Source organism: Bison bison, unplaced genomic scaffold (assembly GCF_000754665.1).
Source record: "Bison bison bison isolate TAMUID 2011002044 unplaced genomic scaffold, Bison_UMD1.0 scf7180017864145, whole genome shotgun sequence".
NCBI lineage: Eukaryota > Metazoa > Chordata > Mammalia > Artiodactyla > Bovidae > Bison > Bison bison.
In genome coordinates this window covers 6,316,878-6,331,059 of record NW_011494717.1, presented here as the reverse complement: position 1 = coordinate 6,331,059, position 14,182 = coordinate 6,316,878, and the positions used below count along the sequence as shown (strand labels likewise).

The following is a 14,182-nucleotide window of genomic DNA, read 5'->3' as shown; positions in this document are numbered from 1 at the left end:
CTGACACTGTTTCCACTGTTTCCCCATCTATTTCCCATGTAGTGATGGGACCAGATGCCATGATCTTCATTTTCTGAATGTTGAACTTTAAGCCAACTTTTTCACTCTCCTCTTTCACTTTCATCAAGAGGCTATTTAGTTCCTCTTCACTCTCTGCCATAAGGGTGGTGTCATCTGCATATCTGAGGTTATTGATATTTCTCCCGGCAATCTTGATTCCAGCTTGTGCTTCTTCCAGCCCAGCGTTTCTCATAATGTACTCTGCATATAAGTTAAATAAGCGGGATGACAATATACAGCCTTGACATACTCCTTTTCCTATTTGGAACCAGTCTGTTGTTCCATGTCCAGTTCTAACTGTTGCTTCCTGACCTGCATATAGGTTTCTGAAGAGGCAGGTCAGGCAGTCTGGTATTCCCATCTCTTTCAGAATTTTCCACAGTTTATTGGTGAGGGAATAAAGTAGAACCTGATTATAGATGGTCTTGATTTCTGGCCTCATGACTGTAGTTTGGATTTGAGAAAAAAATAGAAAGCTACTTCAGAAAATGCTACTCATTTATAGGAAAATTTTAGGTTTGTACGCTAATCAAAGTAAAGCCCATGAACTTTGAAGACAGCAATTTTAAAAAATTGTCTTAATTTTCTTTGTTCAGCATGTAGTTTTCACTGTATAGAAAATTGTTAGTGAATTATGTTAACATTATAACTGTTATATAGACTAGAAATCATGAGTAATCAATGAATTTTGCTGTTATAAATATATTTTTCAGAAACTTTATTTTTTAGGGTAGGTTCTCATGAAATATCACATTGATTACTTGATTTCTTAAATTTGTCAAATGAGGAGAATAGATACTATATATGAGCCAGCTACTCTGTCATGAACTGTACATTTCTTGTCTCTGATTTTCATAATCGAGAATCTGTATATTTTCCCTAATTAAAAAAAATCTATGTTGCCTTTAGAAAATCATAAAAATCTACCTTCTCTTCTGAAAGATTATAACTTCTTTATTTCCATTTGAGAATTTTGTTATGACATTATTAGCTATGTTTTCTTACCACTTTTTTCCCCATAAGTATTAAGTATGCTTTAGATCCATTTTTTTTCTTCATATGCCAGTGGAAGGAAGAAATCACTTTGATTATTAATAATATTTTTTAGTTATTTAGGTATATTATTCTGGATTATTTTGGTCTTTAATGTTTTTCTTAGCAAGTGTCCTTGTATATGAATTATCAATCAAATGGTACTTAATTATTTGATTAATGTTTATAATATTAGTCATGTTAAATATTTGACTTTTAAAAGCCACTGAACTGTGCTCTGTCTGCCAGCACAATTCATGATCTCATTTTAGAAAGCATGCCTCTTTTTTTCCTTGTTTTCTTTGGGAAAGGGTATGATTTCTGTCAATTTTAATTTCTTCCCATTTCTCCTATACATGTAGCATTGCTTTTTATTGAATGAATTGACACTTTTGTTAAGTATGTATGAATTACAGCTATAATACTTTAGGTTGTAGTCTAGGTAAATACTTAAGTATGGCACTCTCAATAGGAATTTTAGTTCCAGTTGTTCATTGAGCAGTAACTTAAGACCCATAAAGAGACTAATGTTATTTGAATGAGTGTGTTTTCTAAGATTGGCTTTTTTGCCACTAAATTCCTGAGTCCCTTCTTAACTAGACTGCTGCTGCTGCTAAGTCACTTCAGTTGTGTCCGACTCTGTGCGACCTCATAGACGGCAGCCTACCAGGCTCCCCTGTCCCTGGGACTCTCCAGGCAAGAACACTGGAGCAGATTGCCATTTCCTTCTCCAATGCATGAAAGTGAAAAGTGAAAGTGAAGTCGCTCAGTCGTGTCTGACTCGTAGTGACCCCATGGACTGCAGCCCACCATGATCCTCTGTCCATGGGATTTTCCAGGCAAGAGTACTGGAGTGGGGTGCAATTGCCTTCTCCACTAGATTTTCCTTGAAATATGTGTGTGTATGCCATGTGAGAAAAATAAAGGTCAATTTATTCCTTGTTGCTTTTGTAAGAACTGGGCCATACTTCAATGACTCTATTAATTAAACCATTTTATATTAAATGTACTGGTTTTGGTAAAAATTACCTTAGAGATTCTTAGTAACTAGGTGAGAACTTTATGAGAGTGCCATTTCTTTTCCAGACTTCTTTTAGTTATTCTCCAAAAATGTATCTCATAATACTTAAGTAGTCTGTAAAGCTGAAAGAATTACATTGGTTCCATTTGTAAACTTACTCAAAATACTGTAGTTTGTCAATTTGCCTGGTCAGTTTGTGTTATTTGATAGATTACTTGTTACTGCCACTTGTTCTTTTAAGCAGTTTTCCTTAGCTTTGGTAGGTCAGTAATATTAAATGATTTCTTAAGCCTCATAATCTTTGTGTTCTTTTTAAAACAGATATAGAAACTTTGATTTTAGATGACAGTGAAGATGAGAATGCTTTATCAATTTTCGAGACAAGTTGTCACTCAGGATCACCAAAGAAACAGTCATCAGCTGCTGCTGTACATAAACCTTATCTTCATTTTACAATGTAAGCAATTTATATCAAATTTTTTTCAACTTAGAGTGACTTTTACTACTTTATGGTTAGAATTGCAGTATATTTTTATTTATGGTTATAACTTGAGGACTTTTTTTTTCTGTTGTTTGGACATAATTCTGAAAAATTTATATTGTGCTTTTGTTTTTATGTGGTAGTAATTTGGCTTATTGGTCACCTAAGGATATTTTTCCTTAAACTCATTGTGGGATTCTTTTTTTGTTTTGAGTAGGGTAGAAGGAAGGGTTATCTTTTGAAAGTCAATCCATGTCCCCAGTATTCTTGCTTTTTAGTTCAACTGAACAGAAATGAAATATTTACTGTGATCTAGAGTATTTTGATTGTAATAAGTTTCACATGATAATTTAGGACTCTAGGGTAATAAAGAGATTTTGAGTTAGAAATTGCTTAGTAATTAAATCAATAACTTTCTGATTGTCCAAAACCTCATTAGTTTACACTTTCTAATTTAGATTTTATGTTTTTTCTATTTACCTTTACTTATAGTAAAACAGCTTTTGCTATACACTTCAATAGGTAAACAATTTTAGTGCTAATGTAATTTTAAAGTAAGAGATTAAATAGTTTTCACATAGTGACAGCATCATCACTTACATTTACATAATTACCAGGATAGTTGAAGAACCATAATACTCCAGTCAGGTAGGTCTAATAGGACTTCTTTTAGAAGACATTGTGTGTATTTTTTTAAGTAATGTTTCTTTAGAGAGATTTTGAATGAATTTAAGTCTTCAACATTAATGAAGTTTCTCTCATGTAGATTTTGGTGAAATGTTAATTTGATTATTTGCATTGATAACCCTTCCTTGTTTTTCAGTTTTTAAAATGAGACTAAATCACTTTAATGTACTCTTTAACAGCAAACTATCCTGTTAGAAACTTTTGTATTCCACTGGCAGAGCCTTTCTTTTATGCCCTCTGGGAAGTTTTCTTACACTATTTTAGTAATTTTACAAATCTGTTTATTAAGGGAAAACCAAATGATCATTTTTTTCTGACTTTCACCTGGTTAGCTGTGTGTGTGCTATTTGTTTTAACAGTTTTAGTTGTTTGAATTTGAAATACATAGTAGAAGCCAAGAAACTATCAAAAGACAAGTTTTTAAATTTTATATTAAGAACATTCTGTCCCTGACTTAATGTATATCAGTGCCATGGTTTATTTTGTTTGATTTAGCCTTTCTGAAGAAATTGCTCTTTTGCATAAGCTTTTCCAATTCATTGATTTGACTTTGATTTCGTAGTGAGACAGCTGTATCCTAGGATGAACTTTTTAAAGAGATGTTTTGATAAAATTAGTTTGTTTATTTACTCATTCTGCCATTTTTTTTAAAACCCTGTGCCAGGCACTGTACTAGGTGCTGGAAACATGAATAAGATATAGTTCTTATTCTGGAAAAGTTCTTGTTCTTGCGGTTGACAAGCATTAGGATATGGCTGGTGTTTTGAAAACAGAACTAACAGGTTTGCATAGGGAAGTCCAGAAATGCTTCACAGAAAAAATGGTGACAGTTGCTGTCCTTTTGAATATAGGAGTTAGCATTTGTTGCTTATTACAAACTAGACATGTGGTAGGTGTATAAAGCTGGGCTTCGTATATGGTAATACATATAGGCCTCTCAACAGTCATTTAGCATTTGTGGTATCATCATTTTATAGATGAGGAAACTGAAGTACAAAGAAGTTAAGTAAATTGCCCATGATCATGCTGCTAGCAGGGGGCAGACTTGGTACTGTTTGTTTCCTGGGATCATATTCCTTCTGTTGTACTATGTGGTTTCCAAATTGATTTCTAAGCTTAATAGGTTTTTATTCGTAGGTTGGACAATATGATTTTTCACACTTTCCAAGAAGTATAAGCCTTTAATAAGGGTTGCACACGTATTTTGTTTTTGTTGATTTGGTTTGGTTTGGCTTTTTTGTTTGAGCAACATGTGTTAGCATGCCAGATTAATACAGAAAAGATGCTGGACAAGTAGAAAGCATGACTTGAATGCTGGTGTCAGTAACGCTAGCTCAGGCATTGATGGTGAGTTTCTGTTTCTGGATTAGTTTCCTAAAACTGTTGAAATCTTTTCTTTATATTTACGATGAAATAGAAGTCAAAGTATTTAAGGCCTATCGATCTGGTAAAGAACCCTTATGATGGAAAATAAGTTTTCTTTCTTACTGTATATTACCATAAAGGGATTAAAAACAGAACTTTCTGAGGTTCTCCAAATGAAAATAGCCTTGTTTTTTCTGATTAGAAAGATGATATACTCTGTAGAGAATTCAAGTAAAAAAGAGCTTAAAGAAGAAAGTAAAATTAAAGCCCAAGCACCTGAAGGTAATATTTGTTAACATTTTGGTGACCACACTTTGGTATTCTTGCTATCCATATAGACAGACCCATATATTACTTTATATAATTTATATTCTTCTATAAGACTTTTAATGTAACTTGCCTTTCCCTCCAAACTATGTTAGGAATTTTATTTTATGTCAATATATGTCTAATGTCATTATTTTAAAACAGTAACTGCATAGTATTTTTTAAATGTTTCACAGTTTATAATAACCTTATTGATAGAAATGGAAGTTTCCACTTTTCCTATTTTATAAACAGTACTTATTTATGATAGACATCTCTCTAAGTATATATCTTTATACCATTTTCTGATGCAGACCTTAGGGAAGATTTTAAAAACTGATGCTGTGGTCAAAGTGTATATATGTTTAAAAATCTGATAGAGGTTGTTAAATTGCCTTCCAGAAAGGTTGTACCAATTTATATTTCATCACTAATGTATGAAAGGGTTATGTTTCTATTCCCTTTTCATTTCTGAGCACTGTTTGTCTTTTAAAATCTTTACCAACTAGATAGATGAAAATAATACCTTTTTATGTATATGAACCATTCATTCTTTCATGTAGTCTTTCACTCCTGCGGATCTTTTGTCAAGTGCTTATTGTGTGCCAGATGTTGCTCTAGGTAATTGGATCCATGTTAAGATGCCTGCCCTTATTCAACTTTCATTTCAGATGTAGACAGACAGTAAAACAGTCAGCATGCTAGATGAAATGTTAGAAGATAACTACTGTGGGAAAAAATGTAGAGAGCACTCAGAGATAAGGGAATCTTTGGGAGTAGAATGCATTATAGAATATCCTTGGATATATTACATTTTGGCATATATTTGCCATATTTAATTTCGGAAACTTGTGCTTTTTTCCATTCTCACTATTCATGAGAATACCAATTTTCCCACCATCTACTTACTAACAAGAGTATTATAATCTTCAGTTTACCAATCTAATAGATAAATGATGTTTCTGAATATTTTCATTATTTGTCACCTTTGATAGTAACTATCAGATCTTTCTCAAGCCTCCATCACTTCTGGGTTTTAAGCTTTGTCCAGCTGCCTGTCACCCTACATTGTGTCACAGATCTTTCAGTGTGTGCTTGCTTGTGTCTCTCCTTCTCTTCCCATCAGCTACTATCCATTCCATTGTCCTGACTGAAATTGGACACCATTCTCAACTCTTTCTCTTTCTTCCCTTCTATATCCAGTAAATGACCCAGTCCTACAGATTTTTCTTACTAAATAAGTCTAATCTCAAGCTCTTCCTTCTACCTCCTCTGCTAGTATTCTTGTCTACACTGTTATTAACATCTCATGCCTGAGTTATCATATAGCATACCTCTAACTGGTCATCTTTCCTACTGTTTGCTGCTGCTGCTGCTGCTAAGTCACTTCAGTCCTGTCCGACTCTGTGTGACCCCATAGACGGCAGCCCATCAGGCTCCCCCATCCCTGGGATTCTCCAGGCAAGAGTATTGGAGTGGGTTGCCATTTCCTTCTCCAATGCATGAAAGTGAAAAGTGAAAATGAAGTCGCTCAGTTGTGTCAGACTCTTTGTGACCCCACAGACTTCAGCCTTCCAGGCTCCGCCGTCCATGGGATTTTCCAGGCAAGAGTACTGGAGTGGGGTGCCATTGCCTTCTCTGATCTTTACCCCTACATTATCCTAAAACCTTGAAAGAAGCTGGCTGTAATGAACTATATCCACTACCCCAAAGGGCAAGAGATTTTTTTGGCCTCTGTTCCTTTGTACATCCTGTTTGTATTTCTTGAAATTCATGCTTTCTGCCTTTGATCTGTTGGATTTTTGTGCTTCCGTAACGCTTTTTCAGGAAAGTTATCTGTGAGTCTCTAATAGCACCATGTACTCAAAGGTTGTTGCTTATTAATTTATTTCCTTTTTCCAATAAATACACTGAGTCATGAGCTCTGTAGTAACAGTGTATTGGTGGATACTTTGGGCCAAGGCATTCAACATAGGAAGTAGTCAAAAATTGTTAAATGAATGATCATTTTTAAAAAGTTACTTCTTTCTATTTTCTTTTTGAATTGTTTACGTCCTTTGTATAAGAAGGTAGTTTTGGTTAAAATACTGTGCATATAAGCTCTTTATGCGTTAAAATCAGTTCTGTTAATGGCAAATTTAATTATTGTATTTGATTGTTTGCTGTTTGGTTCAGATTGTAATTTTTTAAAATTTATTGAAGGATAATTGCTTTACAGAATTTTGTTGTTTTCTGTCAAACCTCAACATCGGTCAGCCATAGGCACGCATATATCCCTTCGCTTTTGAATCAGTCTCCCATCGCCCACCCCATCCCACCCCTCTAGATTGATACAGAGCCCCTGTTTGAGTTTCCTGAGCTATACAACAAATTCCCGTTGGCTATCCATTTTACTTGTGGTAATGTAAGTTTCCATGTTACTCTTTCCATGCATCTCACCCTCTCCTCCCCTCTCCTGAAGTCCCTAAATCTGTTCTCTATGCCTGTTTCTCCACTGCTGCCCTGTACATAAATTCTTCAGTACCACTTTTCTAGATTCCATATATATGCATTAGAATACAATATTTATCTTTCTCTTTCTGACTCACTTCACTCTGTATAATAGATTCTAAGTTCATCCACCTCATCAGAACTGACTCAAATGCATTCCTTTTTATGACTAATAGTCCATTGTGTATATATACCACAACTTCTTTATCCGTTTATCTGTCCATGGACATCTAGGTTGCATCTATGTTCTAGCTATTGTAAATAGTGCTGCAATAAACAATGGGATATATGTGTCTTTTTCAGTTTTGGTTTCCTCAAGGTATATGCATAGGAGTGGGATTGCTGGGTCATATAGTGGTTTTATTCCTAGTTTTTAAAGGAATCTCCATACCATCTTCCATAGAGGCTGTATCAATTTACATTCCCACCAGCAGTGCAAGAGCCTTCCCTTTTTTCCACACCCTCCCCAGCATTTATTGTTTGTAGACTTTTTTGATGATGGCCATTCTGACCAGTGTGAGGTGATGTCTGATTGTAGTTCAGATATAATTTTTGAATAACAAATGTTTTTAGATTTTTATGAATTAAAAATACATGAATCTTTTGTTTTTTTGCTTCTATGTTAGAATTCATTTTGTTCTGTGAAATGAAGATCTGTATCCTTCCTATTTTAAAACAATATTTGTGTTATGGTTCATCTTTGTTCCATTTATCTTTATGCTTATTATCTTATATAAAATTTTTTCAATTACTGTGATTTGTTTTCTGGGCTGCTATTAAGTTCCACTGATCAGGGTTTCTTTTCTCTGGTGTATTATACATTCTGTTATTCTGTTCTGTAATATGTGTCAGTATAAAGTAAGGCACATCTTTACGTACTGTTTTAGAACCTGGGCTTTGCAGTTATATGGACACTGAGTTGTGTAATCTTATAGCAAACTTCTCTGAGCCTTGGGTTCGTTACTATTTAGTAAGAGGAGACTTATGTATTTCATAGAATTGTTATGAAAATTAAACAAGAAATCTGTATGAAGTTCTAGTTACTAAAATAGGTTTAAATGTTCTGAAATTGAAGCTTGCACACTTTTCCACTTGATATTTTTACTTGATTATTTATTTAATAATGATTATTTATTTAATAATGTTGCAAGGATGTTTTAAATCTCCCTCCTGCATCAAATTTTATTTTAGGATTTTTGATTTGCATTTTTAAAAATCTGTAAAATAAAATACCATAAACTAACCATAGTTAACAATAGTGAAAATGAAAGTTGCTCAGTCATGTCTGACTCTTTGTGACCCCATGAACTATACAGTCACTGTAGAGTATTCTGTACAATCTACTGTATTCTATACAGTCATGGAATTCTCCAGGCCAGAATACTGGAGTGGGTAGCCTTTGCCTTATAGTTAACAATAGCTAGGTGTAAATGCATAGGAAAATTTGACTTCTGTATTCAGGTCCATGATGTATTCCAAATAGTTCTGCATCTCTCTTGTATAGATTTTTTATTATTGTTTATGATTTGTATATTTAGTATTGTTTATCATTTGTATTTTTACAGTTGCGAATAGAATCTTCTTTCCTTCTTTATATTGGTTATTGATGGTGTTTAGGAAAATCAGTTTTTCTATTTCCATCTTCAGTCATTTTCTTGGTGGTAGGCTATGGCAGTGATTAGTTGATCCTCTTGGATTTTCTAGTGTATAATCATGTTCTTTACAAATAACAGTGTTTGTCCTATTTCTTTCCATTAGTTCCATTTTAAAATTTGCTTTATTATTATTGCATTGCTTAGAATTTCCTGCATTATGTACAGTGATATTAGATAAACTTGTTTCATTTATCTTTTTAGTGGTGCTGTAGAATCTTGAAAATATAAGTTGATTTTGGTTTAATATGTTATCCTCAGTTGGCCTTTTCTGGTGTAGGGCTTTAGATGTTATCTACTAGGTTAAGACCAGTTAGTTTTTATTGGCCTAGAAACAAAATTGCTGCCACTAAAGAAGTCCTACTTTTTTTTTTTCTACTTTAAAAATCGCAAAATATGTATGTAGTCTACCATTAATAAAGAAAGAAACCATTAATAAAGAAAGCCCTACATTTGGAATAATCTTTAGATGTATATCTTTGTTGGAGAAGTGGAATTCTTAACATTTGACCTTGGATAATTAATAAACTAGATCATACTTAGTATCTGAAGCATTTTCCAAGTTAATATATGTGGTATGAGAAGATGAATGCCCAGGTATTCTGACTTTCTTTCAGAATGGATTTTTATACTTTTATGTCTTTGTTGTTAATGTGATCAGAGAGATCAATATTTTAAAACTGTAATTAATGAAAAAATGATTCACTATACTTAAAAAGTGAGAGAGAAGAAAAAGCTCTGTTAATTTGGTGTTACATTCTTTTATGTAAATATTTACCTAATATTTCATCTTGATCTTCAGAGTGCATGGTTTTGAAATAATAATTATATCTTATGTGTATTGCAGGTCACCATATCATCAGCCAACCTCTTACAGGCCAAGGTTATTGCTATCTGGAGAACGAGGCTCAGGTCAAACTTCTCACCTTGCTCCAGCACTTTTGCACACTCTAGAAAAATTCTCTGTGCATAGACTAGATCTCCCAGCACTTTATTCAGTTAGTGCCAAAACACCTGAAGAATCATGTGCACAGGTAGGTTTGCACTATATCAGAGTACTTCCAACTTTCTTATTATTTATATCACAATAGTGTTTGATAGATAAATTTTTTTCAAAGAACAGTAATATAAATATTAACTTTTTGTTGGTTGTTAGCATTCTTATATTAAGGCAAAGGATCCTTGTGGTTTTTTAAAATGAGATCAGTTTTTCCATGATACTTCATTTTTTTCTGAAATTTTAATACTATTTCTTGTATTAAAGCTTTATTAAACAGTATAGAAAAGGAACTTCTTTTTGCCTTTTTTTGACCCTTTTTACAGAGACTCTTTAAGCTTCTGTCTGTACTTAAGAGCCTTAAGTAAGGGAGATAATATCAAGTTTGAGAAAGCCAAGATTTAAAATTAGTTTAGAAAACTGATAGCAATTTAAAAATTATATGTATTTGTTTTAATCAAGTGTCAATTTCAATCAATAATCAATTTTCCAATACTTTATCTTTGCTAGCTAATGAAGCAATTTGACGTTTTAATATATAACTGTGAATTTATTACAAGTGTGTCATGTTGGAACTAGGGGCTAAGGGAATAAGTTTTTTGAACCAAGGGACCATGTCTTCACCATTTCTGTGTCTCTGACACAGTGCCCACCTCATAGTAAGTACTCATTAAATGTTTGAGTGTCATCTTCTACTTTGACATTTAGCCTATTTTTAGAGATTAGACTCTCGAGTAGTAACACTTAAGAGCATTGCACAGTTGTTTTTTTTTTCCCCAATTATAGTTCATGTATATTTAATGCATATACTATCTAACTGACAACCATTCTGCACCTTGTAGCAAGATAGATTTTTTAAAATAGCTCATAGTCAGTTCAGTTCAGTCACTCAGTTGTGTCCGATTCTTTGCAGCCCCATGAACTGCAGCACGCCAGGCCTCCCTGTCCATCACCAACTCCCAGAGTTTACCCAAACTCATGTCCATTGAGTCAGTGATGCCATCCAACTATCTCATCATCTATCGTCCCCTTCTCCTCCCGCCTTCAATCTTTCCCAGCATCAGGGTCTTTTCAAATGAGTCAGCTCTTTGCATCAGGTGGCCAATAGTGTCAGATTTATTTCTCTTTTACTTAACAGTTCTTTGGGTATGAACATCCTAGAAGTACTTCACTACTTATAAAGTCCTAATTAAAGGTTTTTTTTTCCCCCCAAAACCCATGGCCTGACTAAAAAACTTTGTACCAGTGATTTTCTCCAGGTTTTATACATTTAATTTATCCTGGCTGTTAGTGTTCTCCAGTAAGGTGGATTTACATGTTTGCTCATGTTTTTCTTTTTAAGTGAGACAAAATTATTATAGTTCTTATGCAAGTACGGGAATAACTCAGTACCATTTAAAATAAATCCAAGTGATTTACTAGGAAAATATAAATTAATAAGGTGACTTCAGAGGAGAGAGAATCTAAATAGACAATAGTTGTGGAAGAAGAAATTGAGTGTCAACAAGCACTGAGTCCAAACAATTTCATAGGTGAATTATTTTAATCTTAAAGGTTAAGATTATTTTGATGCTGGTTAAACTGTTCCAAAGCATAGTAGAAGAAGATGTGAAATCATAAAAAAGAATGGTGCTAAACCTTTGAAAGAAATACAAAGAAAATTGTAGACTAATCTCACTTAGACAGTGGTCATAAATATTCCAAATTTATCTAGTAGCACATCGAAAGAGTAATGTACTATTACTAAGGCATGCAGAATTGATTCAGTTAGATGTGGGGAAATATAAATATTGGAATGAACATATTGAAGTTAAAAATACTTGCCAATAAAACTACACAGTGCTGTGAACAAAGATAAAGAATAAAAAGAGAGTATGGACACAAAAGGTGAAAAATAAACAAACTCCAGAACCAAAAAATGTCAAAACCTAAATGAACCACAATTTCCTCTCAAAATACTTCTGGGAAGTAAAGTGAAAGTGAAAGTCGCTCAGTTGTGTCCGACTCTTTGTGATCCCATGGACTATACAGTCCATGGCATTCTCCAGGCCAGAATACTGGAGTGGGTAGCCTTTCCCTTCTTCAGGGGATTTTCCCAACCCAGGTCTCCTGCACTGTAGGCAGATTCGTTACCAGCTGAGCCACAAGGGAAGCCCAAGAATACTGGAGTGGGTAGTCTATCCCTTCTCCAGCGGATCTTCCAGACCCAGGAATTGAACTGGGGTCTCTGCATTGCAGGTGGATTCTTTACCAACTGAGCTATCAGGGAAGCCCTCTGGGAAGTAAGTATATTAAAATAAAGATAGAGCTACATGGCTCTGTGTGGACAAAAAAAAATTTTTTTGCCAATAATATGATTGTAGTATTAACTAAAAACCTATTAGGGCCAATAAGAGAATTCTGTAAGGTGGATAATTTCAAAGTTAATGTTGAACTGCATGGGTCCACTTATAGATAGATATTCTTCAGCAGTAACTACAAAACGAAAAGGTCTGTGGTTGGTTAAATCTGTGGATGTGGAGAAACTGCAAATCCAGAGGGCCTGACTATAAATTATACACAGATTAGCCCCTGCGTGTTCAAGGGTCAACTGCATAATAAAAGGAGAGGTTCCATTTAAAATATTAATAGCAACTAATTTTACCTAGGAATTAATAGTTAATTTGTATGGCCTAAAAGAAGAAAGCTAAAAAGTCACTTGAGGACAGCTGTATAAGTGAAAAGGCATACCTCGTTTTTATTTACTATGATTCAAAGTGTAGACTCAAATCATATTGCACAGATTAAAATCTCAGCGCATTTGTATTTTTTGTGGCCTTAGATAAGTTGCTTAACCTCTGTAAGCCTCAATTTTCTCATCTATGAAACAAAGATAATGGTACCACATAAGGTTATTTTGATTATTGAAACAAGCTCATCCAATAGTCTTGGCATACAGTACCCAACAATGACAGCTATCATCATGTTTATCTCTTCTGCTACATACAGCTAGTGACTGGTAAGACTCAACATTGGAGAGCCATGAGTTCTCTTCTAAATTAATGTATAAATTAAGTACAATCCCAATAATAATCCCCCCCCCCCAAATTTAAGAGGAGACATTAAAAAAAAGGCTCTTTTTTTTTCTCTAGAAAATAAATATGAGCATAGCAAGGAGAATTCTAAAGGAGAAACTGTAGTGAGATATCCCTACCAGATGTTTACAGATGTAGTAGAACTGTAATAATAAACTACTTGTACCTGTGCGGGAGTACACTGACAAACAATGGAACAAAAGTGAGCAATCATGCTTAGGCCTGTGTAGAAATAGAATTTAGTGTCTGATGATGTTAAGTATGTGATGATGATGACATTTGATTTCTTAGAATATGTGTACTTAGTCGCTCAGTCATGTCTGACTCTTGCGAACCAATAGACTATAGCCTGCCAGACTCCTCTATCAGTGAGATTGTCCAGGCAAGGATACTGGAGTCAGTTGCCATTTCCTTCTCCAGGGTGTCTTCCCCAGCCAGGAATCAAACCCAGGTCTCTTGCATTGCAGGTAGACTCTACCGACTGAGTTACGAGGGAAGCTCTGTATCTTAGAATAGATGGATTATTTAATAAATAGTCTTAGAAAACTGGCTGGCTCTATGAAGGAAAAAGAAAAACTGGATTTTCTGCCTAAAATTTAGGCCCAGTAAATTCTAGATTGTTAATGGAACTATTAAAGTATTAGGATAATTCACAAGGTCAGTATATTATCTTGGATATGGGAAAGTAATTTCAAAGCAATATATAGGCAATATATAGAAGCCAAGAAAAATAAGAACAAAATTGACTTTATAAAATTTTTTAATTACTCATGACAAAAAACTTTTCTTTAAATAAAATTAATAGATATAACCTGGTAAAGATTTGTATTTGCAACACATGTCAAGGACAATTTTCCTAGCTATACAAAAATATATTAAAATCAGGAAGAAGAAAGGATAACAACCTAATAAGAATTGGGAAAATAGGAACATGCCATTTATAGAGAGAAAAAAGTGGCAAATGCAACCAATAAAATTTTGAAAAGATTCTTTGCCTTACCTATAAGTGGAAAAAAA

At 34.0% G+C, this 14,182-nt stretch overlaps 1 protein-coding gene across 1 annotated transcript in view; it reads left to right on the top strand.

The window, feature by feature from the left end:
• The window catches only part of ATAD2B (ATPase family, AAA domain containing 2B), a 122,095-nt gene that overhangs the window by 60,776 nt on the left and 47,137 nt on the right, over positions 1-14,182 (top strand). Inside the window, 2 exon segments of the mRNA XM_010840538.1 lie at positions 2,435-2,570; positions 9,942-10,128. Coding sequence (XP_010838840.1) covers positions 2,435-2,570; positions 9,942-10,128 — 323 coding nt within the window.